The 12,441-nt window shown below is 37.3% G+C and overlaps 1 protein-coding gene across 2 annotated transcripts; it reads left to right on the top strand.

Annotated features, from left to right (window-relative positions):
* Positions 1 to 4,357: 4,357 nt before the first annotated feature.
* LOC125264297 (GTPase IMAP family member 8) lies at positions 4,358 to 9,034 on the top strand. 2 transcript variants are annotated; one of them, XM_048183544.1, is made up of 5 exons: positions 4,358 to 5,296; positions 5,410 to 6,969; positions 7,074 to 7,178; positions 8,166 to 8,231; positions 8,406 to 9,034. In XM_048183544.1, exons 1-2 carry the CDS (start codon positions 4,702 to 4,704, stop codon positions 6,654 to 6,656), a joined length of 1,842 nt encoding a protein of 613 aa, XP_048039501.1. In that variant the 5' UTR covers positions 4,358 to 4,701; the 3' UTR covers positions 6,657 to 6,969; positions 7,074 to 7,178; positions 8,166 to 8,231; positions 8,406 to 9,034. The 2 variants fall into 2 exon arrangements, with proteins under 2 accessions (XP_048039501.1, XP_048039493.1); XM_048183536.1 differs by having other exon boundaries at positions 8,163 to 8,231.
* The last annotated feature ends 3,407 nt before the right edge of the window (positions 9,035 to 12,441 follow it).

The raw sequence follows: 12,441 nt of genomic DNA, 5'->3' as shown, positions 1-12,441 counted from the left end.
GAAAATAAGACATTTCTTTTTGTGCACTGCTAAATGGAATATGCCCATAATATTACAGTGAAAGTTATTCAAGTCAATTCGCCTTCATTTGTTTAGCACTTATTACTATACAGATTGTTTCAAAGCATCTTTTCAGTGATAGAATGGTAATTTTGTAACAAAGTTTGTTTCGGCTGTACAGCAGCTCTAGAAGAAAACACTGTTTTGCTTAGGTCAGTTCAGTGTGTTGATTCATTTCCATTGTAAAAATCATCAGTTTATCGATTTAGTTCATTTCATTTAAACAGCAGCAGCTCTGTAGAACGTGAATTAAGATTCATTTTCTGCAGATTTTGTTAAATTTTAACAGGACGATTCAAGTACTACATTTTTAACTGTCATAAGGTCATGTTACAATGTGCTCCTCCACCTATGGGGCATGTTGTCAAATTCACTTCCGTTCTTTTGAGGTAAATAAAGAAAAAAGTATACACTGTATTAATGAAACAAAAGCCACATATTTGTACCAAACATGTGTGAAATTAATGTGGAAGAAAATAAATTCTCTGAACCCTAAGTAGATTAACACAAACTTATCTGATCTATTAAAAATATATATGAAAAAGTACATTTTTGGTCAATAATAGACCATTATTATTTTATATAGCTTTTTTTTTAGAAATTTAAATAATTTTGTAGTTTGACAATGAACACTCTGTAAAACACAGCAGTACAGGCAAACAGATGAAGAAACATATTCAGACATTCAGAAAAACACAGAGCTGAACTCAACACTCCTCTCCCTCCACTCACTTTCACAGTCAGGGTTTAGATTAAGCCAGGATTATGCTTAGTTAACTTAGTTCAATTAGGGCCTTGGAAGAAGGGAAAAAAAAAAAAAACATTACTGGTGTGCATCGAGACAAAACGTATGGCAGTGACATATTTTAAGATCTGTCAGTACAAGCTGCTTTCAGTAAAGCACAAACATGCATTTTAGTCTAGGACTAGCTTAAGCCTTGTCTGTGAATCCCGGGAAAAGTGTGTTACAACTAACCAAGTGTTAGTTAGGTTTTGCTCGTGCTCCCCTAGAACAAACCAAAAGTGCTTCAGAACCAATGCGATGCTGGGACTATTATATTTTGAGATGTAATGTGGCTGTGCATTGTGCAGTTAATAATAATCAATTTTCGATTTCGGCTTTTAATGATTATGAAAAGAAGGTAATCAATGTAAAATGATTATTGTGCTGCTGCTGCCGCAGCATTCTGTCCAGAGCACCTCCCTTTCCCTCACAGTGGTGTGCTTTTGTTCCTCCCTAAAAGCCTAAACTAAATATCTAAATCCTCCAAATAAGTGAGTGTTGTAAAGTGCAGTTTTTGCAAGTAATCATGTAAACAGTCGGTTTTGTCTCAAGTGAATGTACACAGTTGAGAAGGAAAACGCATGTGTATCCATGCTGGTTTTTAAAATGAGGAACCCAATAAAGTGGAAAAAAAAAAAGAAAAAGGAACGTCACTCAATGATCTTGACTGAATATCTGAGAAGCTTTAGGAAGGATTAATCTGCATTTAATGAGTATGCAGTGTAATTTTCATTTGATAATTTTGTTGAATTTCTGTTTTAGGCTATTATCTGAATATCATGTTAATACATCTTCCTGAAACATTTAAAACGCTGTCATCTGTCATTTCATTTGTATGAAATTTGTTCATTTGTTTTTTCTGTTCTTGTTTTGTTCTGTACTTTTTGTTCTTATTTAGTTCTGAAGTATACTATCAATAAAAGTGAAAATTAACTTACTCATATCATAAAATAAGACTGTAATCATTTGCCCACTAATAATCATGTTAAATAATCATGATTTCAATATTGTCTAAAATAATCACAGTATTTTTTTTTTTTTTTGCCATAATCGAGCAGCACTATAATGTGAAATATTTTAATTAGCCTACAATATATCAAATAAAAAACCATAACACCTTTTAAAATGTCTTTTCTCCATTTCTCCTCTGATTTAGCTTTATGTATTAAACTAGATTATACGTTTTGCTCATGAAATTTCTTGTAATTTTCCTCATTTGTCTCTTTGAATAAAAATATCAGCTATTTGAATAAATGTTTATGTACCTTGAATTACAGGCCTAAACATTAATCATGTTCTGTTTGTGAAACTGTCTTAATAATGCTCTGCACATTTTCTTTGTCAGGTTTTTCAATTATTCTTGGATAATTTGTCATTTCAATAAAGATCCATGCTTCAATAGATTGTTTTTTATTTTTTAAATTTTACGTTCAAATGTGTAAATATGTATATCTATACATATAAACATATAAAGTTATATCCTTCATAGTTACAGAAAAATAAACTTTATTTAGAGATATGATACCAAAATGTGGGATAAAGAATATTTTACTTTAAAGTTTTCATCTAATTGATATATAAAACAACATTTTTGTGAGTTAAGAATTATAAAACCAATTATGAGACTCAATGTTTTTCCTCAAAAAAGGCAACTAAAAAGGAAAATGTTGAAATCAATATAGAGTTATCTAAATCAGAGGGAAAGAGCATATAGTGTGGAAGGAAATAATGGACAAATGGCAGCAGCAGTGGCAAAACAAAAGGGAGGCATTTATATTCAATACAAAGCAGAGTGGGTGTCTCAAGAGATAATGGTATGAGTAGGAGAGAACAAGTCATTTTAAACAGAATAAGAATGGGGCATAGCAATCTTAATGGCACTCTGCATATTATGGGTAAACACCCAACAGGAATGTGCACCCAGTGTCACGAGTATGAGATGATTGAGCATTTTTAATACCTCATGGCAGGTTTAATCCTGAAGGGCAAGAAATGATTACCCAGTTAAGGACAAGTAGAGGGAAATCTTAAAAGTTTTTTAAAGAAACTGGATTGGACAAGAGGATATAGTGTAAAGGAAATTTAATACAGTAGGTGGCAGTAATGCAACAAATTGGCCAGCTGCGCAAAACCCCCGAAGAAGAATAAGGACGAGGAGAGAGGAGGAAGAAGAAGAAGACGATGACTAGGGCTGCGTTCCAGTTCGGTTTTTAAATGCCCTTCCCTCGCTAACTTCCCTCGGTCTCGTTGACTCGGATGTACGTCATTGCTTACGTTGCACGAGTGCCCACTTCTGCCGGAACCTTTGCAATGGGCTGAACTGGAACGTCCTAAGCCCTTGATCACTTGGAATCCGCAATGGAGCTGATTTATTATTTATTTTTTCCCCTTACAAATTTGTTTAATACAGCATTCTATATGCATATATGTGTGTTTTAAATGTTTAAAAAAATAATTAATATATCATAGAATTGTTTGTGGTAGGGTAAATTAAACGCGATATGCAGTGACGTCATAATCGTGTTGCATTGTGGGTTATGGAGCTGCCTGAAGTGTACATGTGAAGTAGACTCGCTCCCTCGGTTAAAATCGAGGGAGCGAGGGTCTGTCCATGTAAACTTCCCTCGTCCACTTCACGAAGTGGAACGCACTTCAAAATGGCGGCAGGGATTCCCCCGAGGGGAAGTGTGTAGGGAAGTTCGCGAGTGCGTGTCTAAAACTGGAGTGGAACACAGCCCAAGAAATGCAGATAAGAGTCTGATGAAAATACTCTTTCCCCCCCCCGTTTTATTTTATTTTCCCATGAGGTATGCCTTATCATCTACTGGAAATCGTCTAATCTCTAATAATGATTTGGGCTCGCGCGGTCCGAAGGAAGAAAAGCTTAAGAAGGTGTAGGGCAGGCTAACGTTAGCCTCTACTTACTGTGACTAATCAAAACGTTTAAACTTTTAAATTTCGTTAAATTAATTTGATTTGTTTTAGTTGCTATTGTAATTAAATGAGTAACGTTACAGTCTAATGTTATTCGCACTGTAATGTTTCAGACGTTGACTCGGTGCTGAATGATCTTTATATATATTTTATTTCTGTCTCGGTTAAGAAGGAAATTTCTGGACACTATAGTGACCTAAAGAAAAGTAAATAACATTTACTGCATTTTTAAATGTTACGAATTTTAAAACTATTATTTTATCGGGAAATTGTCATAGATAGATGCATAGAGAAAGATTGATAGAGATATTACATTTATAACTTGAATGGAAATACGCACTGTCTAATCGATTTGCAAATGTCTTGCACTCTTTTCTCAAAATTTTTGTTCACATTTACAAGCTTCAGAGTTTTATTCTATTTAGGAGAAATGTTAAAAATGTATTGTAAGAGTTTAGAAATGTTAGCATCTCAAATGTGATTTTTTTTGTGTGTGTGTGTGTCGTGCTCAGATGAACATCTTTTTATTTTATTATTATTTTTATTTTCTATTACAAACACTTGATAAGTTCTAATAAAAAAAAAAGTTGATACATGTCCTTTTCATCAAGACTGGGACAAATCTAAATCAAGTTAGTAGATTTAAAATGTTGCATAATGCAAAACTGCAACAGCTGAGCTGACTGACATTGGTTATACAAAATGTCAGAGAGCTGCTTCCCCCATAAAGCTGATTTGAAACAATGTGCATTCAGAAAAGCTCTATGAAAATAAATAAATAAATAAACATGGTATAATGAGAAGTAAATCTTTCCATAGACTTTGGCCCTCACACTTTCAACACTTAATTCAAATTTGGTGTTTTAAATGCAGTAACATGTGATTGCTGTTATTTCATACAGACTCTTGGCAACGTTTTAAAAATGGCCACAAGTATTGGATTTGGTACTGAAGGACTGAATTTGGTTTTGTTGGGAAAAATGGGAGCTGGGAAAAGTTCATCAGGAAACACGATACTGGGACGACAAGCTTTCATATCAAGGAAAAGCTCCAGATCTGTCACTCGTGATGTTGCTGTTGAATCTGGAACTGTTGGTGAACTTCCAGTCACTGTTTATGACACACCAGGATTATTTGACACAGACATGAGTGAAGAAGAGATTCAGCAGAAATATGAAGAGGTTCTTCAGAGATGTGAATCTGGTCCCTGTGTGTTTCTGCTGGTCATCAAAGCTGACAGATTCACAGAAGAAGAGAGAAAAACTGTGGAGAAGATTGAGGAGATTCTGGGAGAAAAACGCATGGAGAAAACCTGGATTCTCTTCACCAGAGGAGACGAACTGGAGGAAGAAAACATGACTATAGATGAATTCATTAATGTGTCTGAACCACTGAAGAAACTCGTTCAGAAATATGATCAGAGATACCATGTGTTCAACAACAAGAAGAAAAGAGGACATACTGAACAAGTGAAAATGCTGTTTATAAAAATATTTAAGCCACACTTTGACAGATTGGGTGAGTCTTTCATAGCAATATTAAACAAATATACTTTAAAATAAGTTATTTGAAGTGTTAAAAAGTGTTTTTTTTCTTTTCTTTTTTTTCTCTCCAATTCCTGTATTATGTAGAAGGAGAAGTCCTAGAGGGACTGAAGTCAAATCCACTGAGGAGAAGAATACCAAACTACATTGAACCAGCCACACCTGCTGACAGTCCCTCATCCAGACGGATTGTTCTTCTGGGTCAAAGTGGTGTTGGGAAAAGTGCAGCTGGAAACACAATACTGGGGCGGAAAGAGTTTATCTCTGTGATGAGTGCGAGTTCAGTGACCCATGAATGTTCAGATGTTCACGCCACTGTTTCAGGCAGATCTGTGTCTGTAGTTGATACTCCTGGATTATTTGACACAAAGATGAAACCTGAAGAGTTAGCTGAGGAGATAGCAAGAAGTGTTTATTTATCCAGTCCTGGACCGCACGCTTTTCTCATTGTGTTTCCTGTGAATATGAGATTCACTGAACGAGAGCAGCAGATTCCTCAAATGATTGAGATGATGTTTGGTCAGGAGGTGTTAAAATACTCCATCATTCTCTTCACTCATGGAGATCAACTATATGGAGCATCTGTAGAGGAACTCATTAGGGGGAACAGTCGATTAAGAGATCTAGTTCAGCAGTGTGGAGGCAGATATCACATCTTCAACAATAAAGATCAGAATAACAGAGAGCAGGTGAATGATCTACTGCAGAAGATTGACACAATGATAGAGCAGAATGGAGGAGGACACTACAGTAATCAGATGTTTGAAGATGCTCAGAGATTCAGACAAGAGGAAGAAGAGAGGAAACAGAGAGAGGAAGAGGAGAGAAAACAACAAGAAGAGAAAGAAATACAAGAGGAGATTGAGAGAGTGAGAAAAGAGACAGAGGAGAGAATCAGAGCAGAGATACAGAGTGAGGAAGAACGGAGAAAACAAGCAGAGGAACAAAGAAAAGAGTTTGAGAGAGAGATGAAGAAGGCAGAGGAGAGAATCAGAGCAGAGATTGAGAAAGAGGAAAGAATTAGACCATGGTTTAAAAGGTCTCATTTTTGGGTTAAGGTTGGAGCTATTACTGGAGCTATTATTGCTGCCCCTGTTGTTGCTGCTGCTGCTGTTGTTGCTGCACCTGCTATTGGTGTTGGAGCTGTTGTTGCTGCTGCTACTGCTGGAACTGCTGCTGCTGCTGGAGCTACTGCTGGAGCTGCTGCTGGAGCTATTTATGGAGCTGCTGTTGATGAAGCTATTGCCAGAGCTCATGATGCTCAGAGGGAGCAGAGAAAGGAAGAGGAGAGAAAACAAAAGGAGAAAAATAAAGATGTCCTTGAAAGAAAGTAAGAAGTTTACAGTAAAAAGTTCAACAGAAGAACGAAAGAGAAGATGCAGACATGGAAGAGTGGAAGAGCAAGCATTAACAGCACTGCTACAGTACAGTCTTTGTTGGTTGATAAAATGAGCCTGAGAAAAGCACTTCTCTCCTTAAGATAGTGTTTTCTGGGATGATCTTCATCATCCTCGTCATCCTCACTGCTGTGTTCCAGCTGGAGATCTCAAGAACAGTACTGTATAAAGCACTGTAATACACCAGAACAGCTGGAAATTAACATTTCCACATCCAGCTGGTGAGATGCACTGGATCAGCAGTAGTCAGGTAAAATATTAAATATAATAATATATATTATTTTAGTATTTTTTTTTTTTTTTTTGCATTGTCAATTGTTCAGTCATCATTCTCTGTAATTTTTATCCAAACAGAGCAGAACCTGCATGCATTTTAACCTGTGTCTATCGGTGCTGTTCAGCACTTAAACATCTAAACGTGATGTTTGTCAGTGTGTCAGGCTGCTTGATGCAGAAGAGGTGAGCTCTCACTCTTTTTTTTCATTTCTTGGTATGGCATTAAAGGATTAGTTCACTTTCAAATTAAAATGAGCCCAAGCTTTACTCACCCTCAAACTATCGTATGTGTATATGACTTTCTTCTTTCTGATGAACACAATCCGAGGAATATTAATAAATACCCTGACTCATCCAATCTTTATAATGGCAGTGATGGGGATCAACGAGTATGAGCTGAAGAAAGTGTCTCCATCCACATCCATCCATCATATACGTACTCCACACGGCTCCAGAGGGTTAATAAAGGCCTTCTTTCCGCCAGACCATCTTACGTATTCAACGTTCAAAGAAAGTGTAAGCGGGCGTCACTTCAGTTACACTTTTTCCGTAAGTTGAATAGGGAAGGCGCAGGACATAGTGTAAGCTTTGTGAACTGAGAGAGTTTTACACTTTCCTTGTATATTGAATATGGAAGACGGTCTGGCGGAAGCCCAATATTCGACTTCATAACTTGTTTACATATGGATATTTTTTTACACAAATGCATCGCTTCATGTCAGAAGGCCTTTATTAACCCCCCCGGAGCTGTGTGGAGTAAACGTTTATGATGGATGAATGTGGATGGATGCGCTTTCTTCAGCTTTTATACTCGTGAACCCTGTTCACTGCCATTATAAAGCTCGGATGTATCAGGATATTTATTAATATAACTCTGATTGTGTTCACCAGAAAGAAGAAAGTCATATACACCTAGGATGTCTTGAGGGTGAGTAAAGCTTGGGGTAATTTTCATTTGAAAGTGAACTAATCCATTAACAGTGTTTCATTCTTAATATCAAGCAGCTCCTCTTACTGTTGATTATGATCACTGTCATCATCTTTCTTATAAAAAGAGTGTTTTGTGTTTTCTGTGTTAAAGCACAAGGAACGTTTTACTGCTGCTCATTTGCTTTAGTTTTACAAATAATTGAGTAGGATTTACTAATGTTTTTTTTTATTTTTCAGTAGAAGTCAAGTACACAGAAAGTAAGGGAGGAAAGCAGACACATGCATCTCAAGCTAAAACAACAAATTGTAAGATCTTGTTTTATCATATTATGATCTGTTTAATAAATACATTCTGGTCAGTTATAGGAATTCTTTGAATGTAGTTAAAGCAACATAACCAATCTTTTTATCAATTAATAAACCAATTACCACGCATGCTTCACTTTAATGTATTAATATTACCAACTCATTTTGTTTTAGGGACCTGCATGGCTTCAGGACACAAAATGAACACTGTCTTCATCAGTGCAAGAAAGAATTGTTCAGGATTTAGTATTGTTGTGAGTTGCTGAATTCCTTTGCAACAAAGCAGTCATTGCTTTAAATTAAATTTTGTTAAATAATTAGTCTTGTCTGAATTGTTTTGTTTGTTTCTGTGTTCAGTCCTGGATTGTACTCTATGCTTTCTGGTTTGTTATTTAATCAAAGAAGAGTTTAAGGAGAAAATGTGTTGAAAGAACATGAGAAAAGTTTACAACTCTCTGGTCTAAAGAATAATAAAGCGACACACAAACTTTACAGCCTCCAACCATCTGCACACAAATGTGGCCCGTCATGATTTTCAGTTTCACCGTCCTCATTCTTACTAACAATGCTTTTTGTTTTTAGAGTTTACTGAACTCAAATAATGCTTAGACTAATGGTTTCTTATTGCAAAACTGAAAAAAGCCTTGTCATCACTTGAGTTCTGTGAACAATGAAAATTTATCAGAATAATATGGAAAATGCTGATACAACTTAGAGTATGACATTAAATACAAAAGAAACCAATATGATCCTTTTCAATTTTTGCAACAAATACCTTGTTAATCAGCCTATTACAGTTATTCATGTTACAAATACTGTCAGATGCTTACATTCTTTGAATTTACTGTATTTTACAATTTTGAATCAAAAATGTAGTTCTTCTGACTTTTCGATGCCTGGCATATCAAAAGAAGCAGTAATAATAGCATAATTTAAATTTAAGAGTTCCTTTACAACTGTTCGAGTAAGGGGTCTTAACCAAGTATTTTTTTCTATAATGTTAAAAAATGTTCCACCAGGGAGATATTGTAAAAAAAAAAAAAAAAAAAAAAAAAAAATCAGATTTCTGTTTCTTGAAATATATGGAAATAGTTGCATATTGATTAGACCATACCTAATTTGCATATTCAAACATAACATTTCAGAAGACTTGAAATACAATAAAATATCAGCAATTTCTAGTGTAATTAATCAACTGATTTAAGTATGGTGATATCTAAAAGTTAGATTTTTTAACTCCACCCCTTCAGGATGCGAGGGAAGGAAGCAAGGAAAAGATGCGAGGATGGAGGAATTGAATCAAGTGTAATGATATATCCTCGCTCCCTTTAGCGTCACTTCAAAGCGTCATCGGCTGCGCACGAGGGATACCCACATGTTGATAAAGTTTGGTTAATTAAAGAAATATAATAAATATTAGTAAAGCAAGATGCCCCGTTGAAATATATGAGGTATAAAGTTTATTTAAATTTAAATTATTGTGATAGATATAAAGGGGGAGGAGAATTTATGCGTGCGTCACGTTTCTCGATTGCAAAGACTTCCGCAAAGGATGCACCTGTGTATCCTCGCTCATGACTCCTTGGGAAGCCTCCTCACTCCTCGATCCTCACCTCCTCGCGGTGCATTTAGAGAAATGAGATGTCCTTCAAGATGGCTGAGCTCGATCATTTTCCGGGTCATAGGATGGAGGACGGAGGAGCGAGGAGACGAGGAGGGATATTGAGAAGCACCCATTGTTAAGTGTAGAAAATGAGTTGGAGTTACTGATATTTTTACATTCAGGTTAGATTTTTTATTTTTATTTTTTATTTATTTTTCTGAGCCATTTCATGTAGTGGAAAAAAGTAATATGCGCACATCCCAGGTAAACTAAAGGCAGGTGCTCGATCATCAGAATCACTATTGGGTAAACAAACAAAAAACGGCACACTGCCACTGATGCTCTCAAAATTTATTAAAAAGACAATGTTTTGACCAAAAAGGTCTTCGTCAGGTCAGGCAAATAGTAGATAGTGGAAAAAATAGCAATTATCATTTTCTCAACATAATCAGTAACACCAGATACAATTAATTTCATCAACATGATCAATCACACCTGTTACAAGTCATCGTACTCATCACCCAATAATCCAAACAACACTGATAACAAATGGAATCATATACAATAAAAAATTAATTCACAAAAAAGGTTTAGACCTTTAGGAGAGAGTATTCAATGTATAAATATAAAAAGCTTCCCTCTGTAATAAGATTTTATTAATGTCTCCACCCCTTCTAGGTACTTGTATTTGTTCAGTGCCTAAATAACGAAGAGTCAATACCCATTTACCCATTTCATGTAGTGCACAACATGAAGTGCACAACAACATTCACCAACGGTGGCCATAAGTACAGATGTTGATCATAGATTTGATCAACTGTGATCATGAAATTGTTACATGTATGAAACTGGTCTGGAGGGCTGCATTGGGATTGGGATCCCGCAGGACCCAATGCAAATCTCATGGGATCTGGCTTTTTTTTATTTATTTATTTTTTTTTAAGGCTAGTGTATGTTTTAATTTAATTTTGAGTAATGTGCTATCAGAGTTGACTGTGTCCAAATTATGTAATTTCAGAAGTACATATACAAATCAAAGGTGCCCAATAACTTTTTAAAAAAAAAGATGTAATATAAGTCTAAGGTGTCCCCTGAATGTGTCTGTGAAGTTTCAGCTCAAAATACCCCCTAGATTTTTTTTTATTAATTTTTTTTAACTGCCTATTTTGGGGCATCATTATAAATGAGCCGATTTATGCTGCGCTGCCCCTTTAAATCTCGTGCTCCACGCCCCAAGAGCGTGCGCTTGCCTTAAACAGTGCATAAACAAAGTTCACACAGCTAATATAACCCTCAAAATGGATCTTTACAAAGTGTTCGTCATGCAGTCAAGTCAAGTCAAGTCACCTTTATTTATATAGCACTTTTTACAATGCAGATTGGGTCAAAGCAGCTTTACATTGATAACTGGTACATAATTTGGCTGCACAGCAGCTCTTAAAGAATAGTGTCAATGCAGGCAGATCAGAAGCACTGTTGAATAAATGTCAGGAATAGGTGAAGTAAACATCAGAGATGCTTTGCCACAAGCTGTACCTGTAGGAACTACGCTAACTATGGAGATGCAGATCTACTTCTGAGGTGGTATTACTGGAGCATCCACATTGTTGGAACCCTTCCGCATCGTCAGCAGGGATCTCAGGGTCTCCGGTGTTTCGCCCCCTAACCTGAACACCTCGCCTGAGTGGGGCAGCAAAGGCTGACTAGTCTTCACCTGCAGAAGGGTTCCAACTGTGGGCTCTCTTCAGCCACAGCCATCTTGAACTGGACTCAGCTGCTGCAGCAATGTCCCTGGTGGCTTTCTTCAGTTGTTTAGACTCCAGCCCCACACTATGGAGGAAATTGCGCACCGATTTTGCTGGGAACCCACGGCAGCCGACTTCAATGGGGTAGCTGATTGCATGCCACCCCTTTAGAATAGCTTCGTCAACCAGATCTTGGTACTTGGCTTTTTTCAGTTGGTGGGACGTGGCTAGCCTCTCTTCCCAGGGCACAGTGAGCTCAGCAATTATGATGGTTTTCGTGCTCATGGATAACAGGACCATATCTGGTCGGAGGGAGGTCACTGCCACGTCCTGTGGGAAGACAAGCTTCCGCTTCAGGTCTACTCTCAACTCCCAATCAGAAGCTCGTTGCAAAATAGAGGGTGGTTTCTTGGCCACCATGCCGGTCTTATAAGCTTTATCTCCTTTCCTCACAAAGGTTATGGCTTCGGGCAGATGGACCTGCTTGTTGTTGCTTTGACACGCAGCTGTTCCACCCATTTGGCAATTTCTGTGAGGACCTTGTCGTGCCTCCATCTGTACCGCCCCTCCGCCAGTGCCTTCGGACATGCGGTCAAGATGTGGTTCAGTGTACAGGAGGCTGCTCCACATTGGTTGCAAGATGGGTCTTCCCCTCCACCCCAGATCCTTACATTTGTTGGTGTTGGCAGCAGGTCAGTCACTGAACGCAGGAGAAAGCTCAACTTCCCCTGGTCGGTCTGCCACAGTTCCTTCCAAGACAAAGGTATCTCCTGTGCCTGATCCCACTGCGTCCATCGACCCTGAGAGGCAAGCCCAATCGCTTTCACCTGACGCTCCTCCTCTACTGCCGCACGGACTCTTT

This window comes from Megalobrama amblycephala, linkage group LG1 (assembly GCF_018812025.1).
Source record: "Megalobrama amblycephala isolate DHTTF-2021 linkage group LG1, ASM1881202v1, whole genome shotgun sequence".
Classification (NCBI taxonomy): Eukaryota; Metazoa; Chordata; class Actinopteri; order Cypriniformes; family Xenocyprididae; genus Megalobrama; species Megalobrama amblycephala.
Note: the sequence above shows the minus strand (reverse complement) of the source record. Positions and strands in the feature narration are given on the sequence as shown.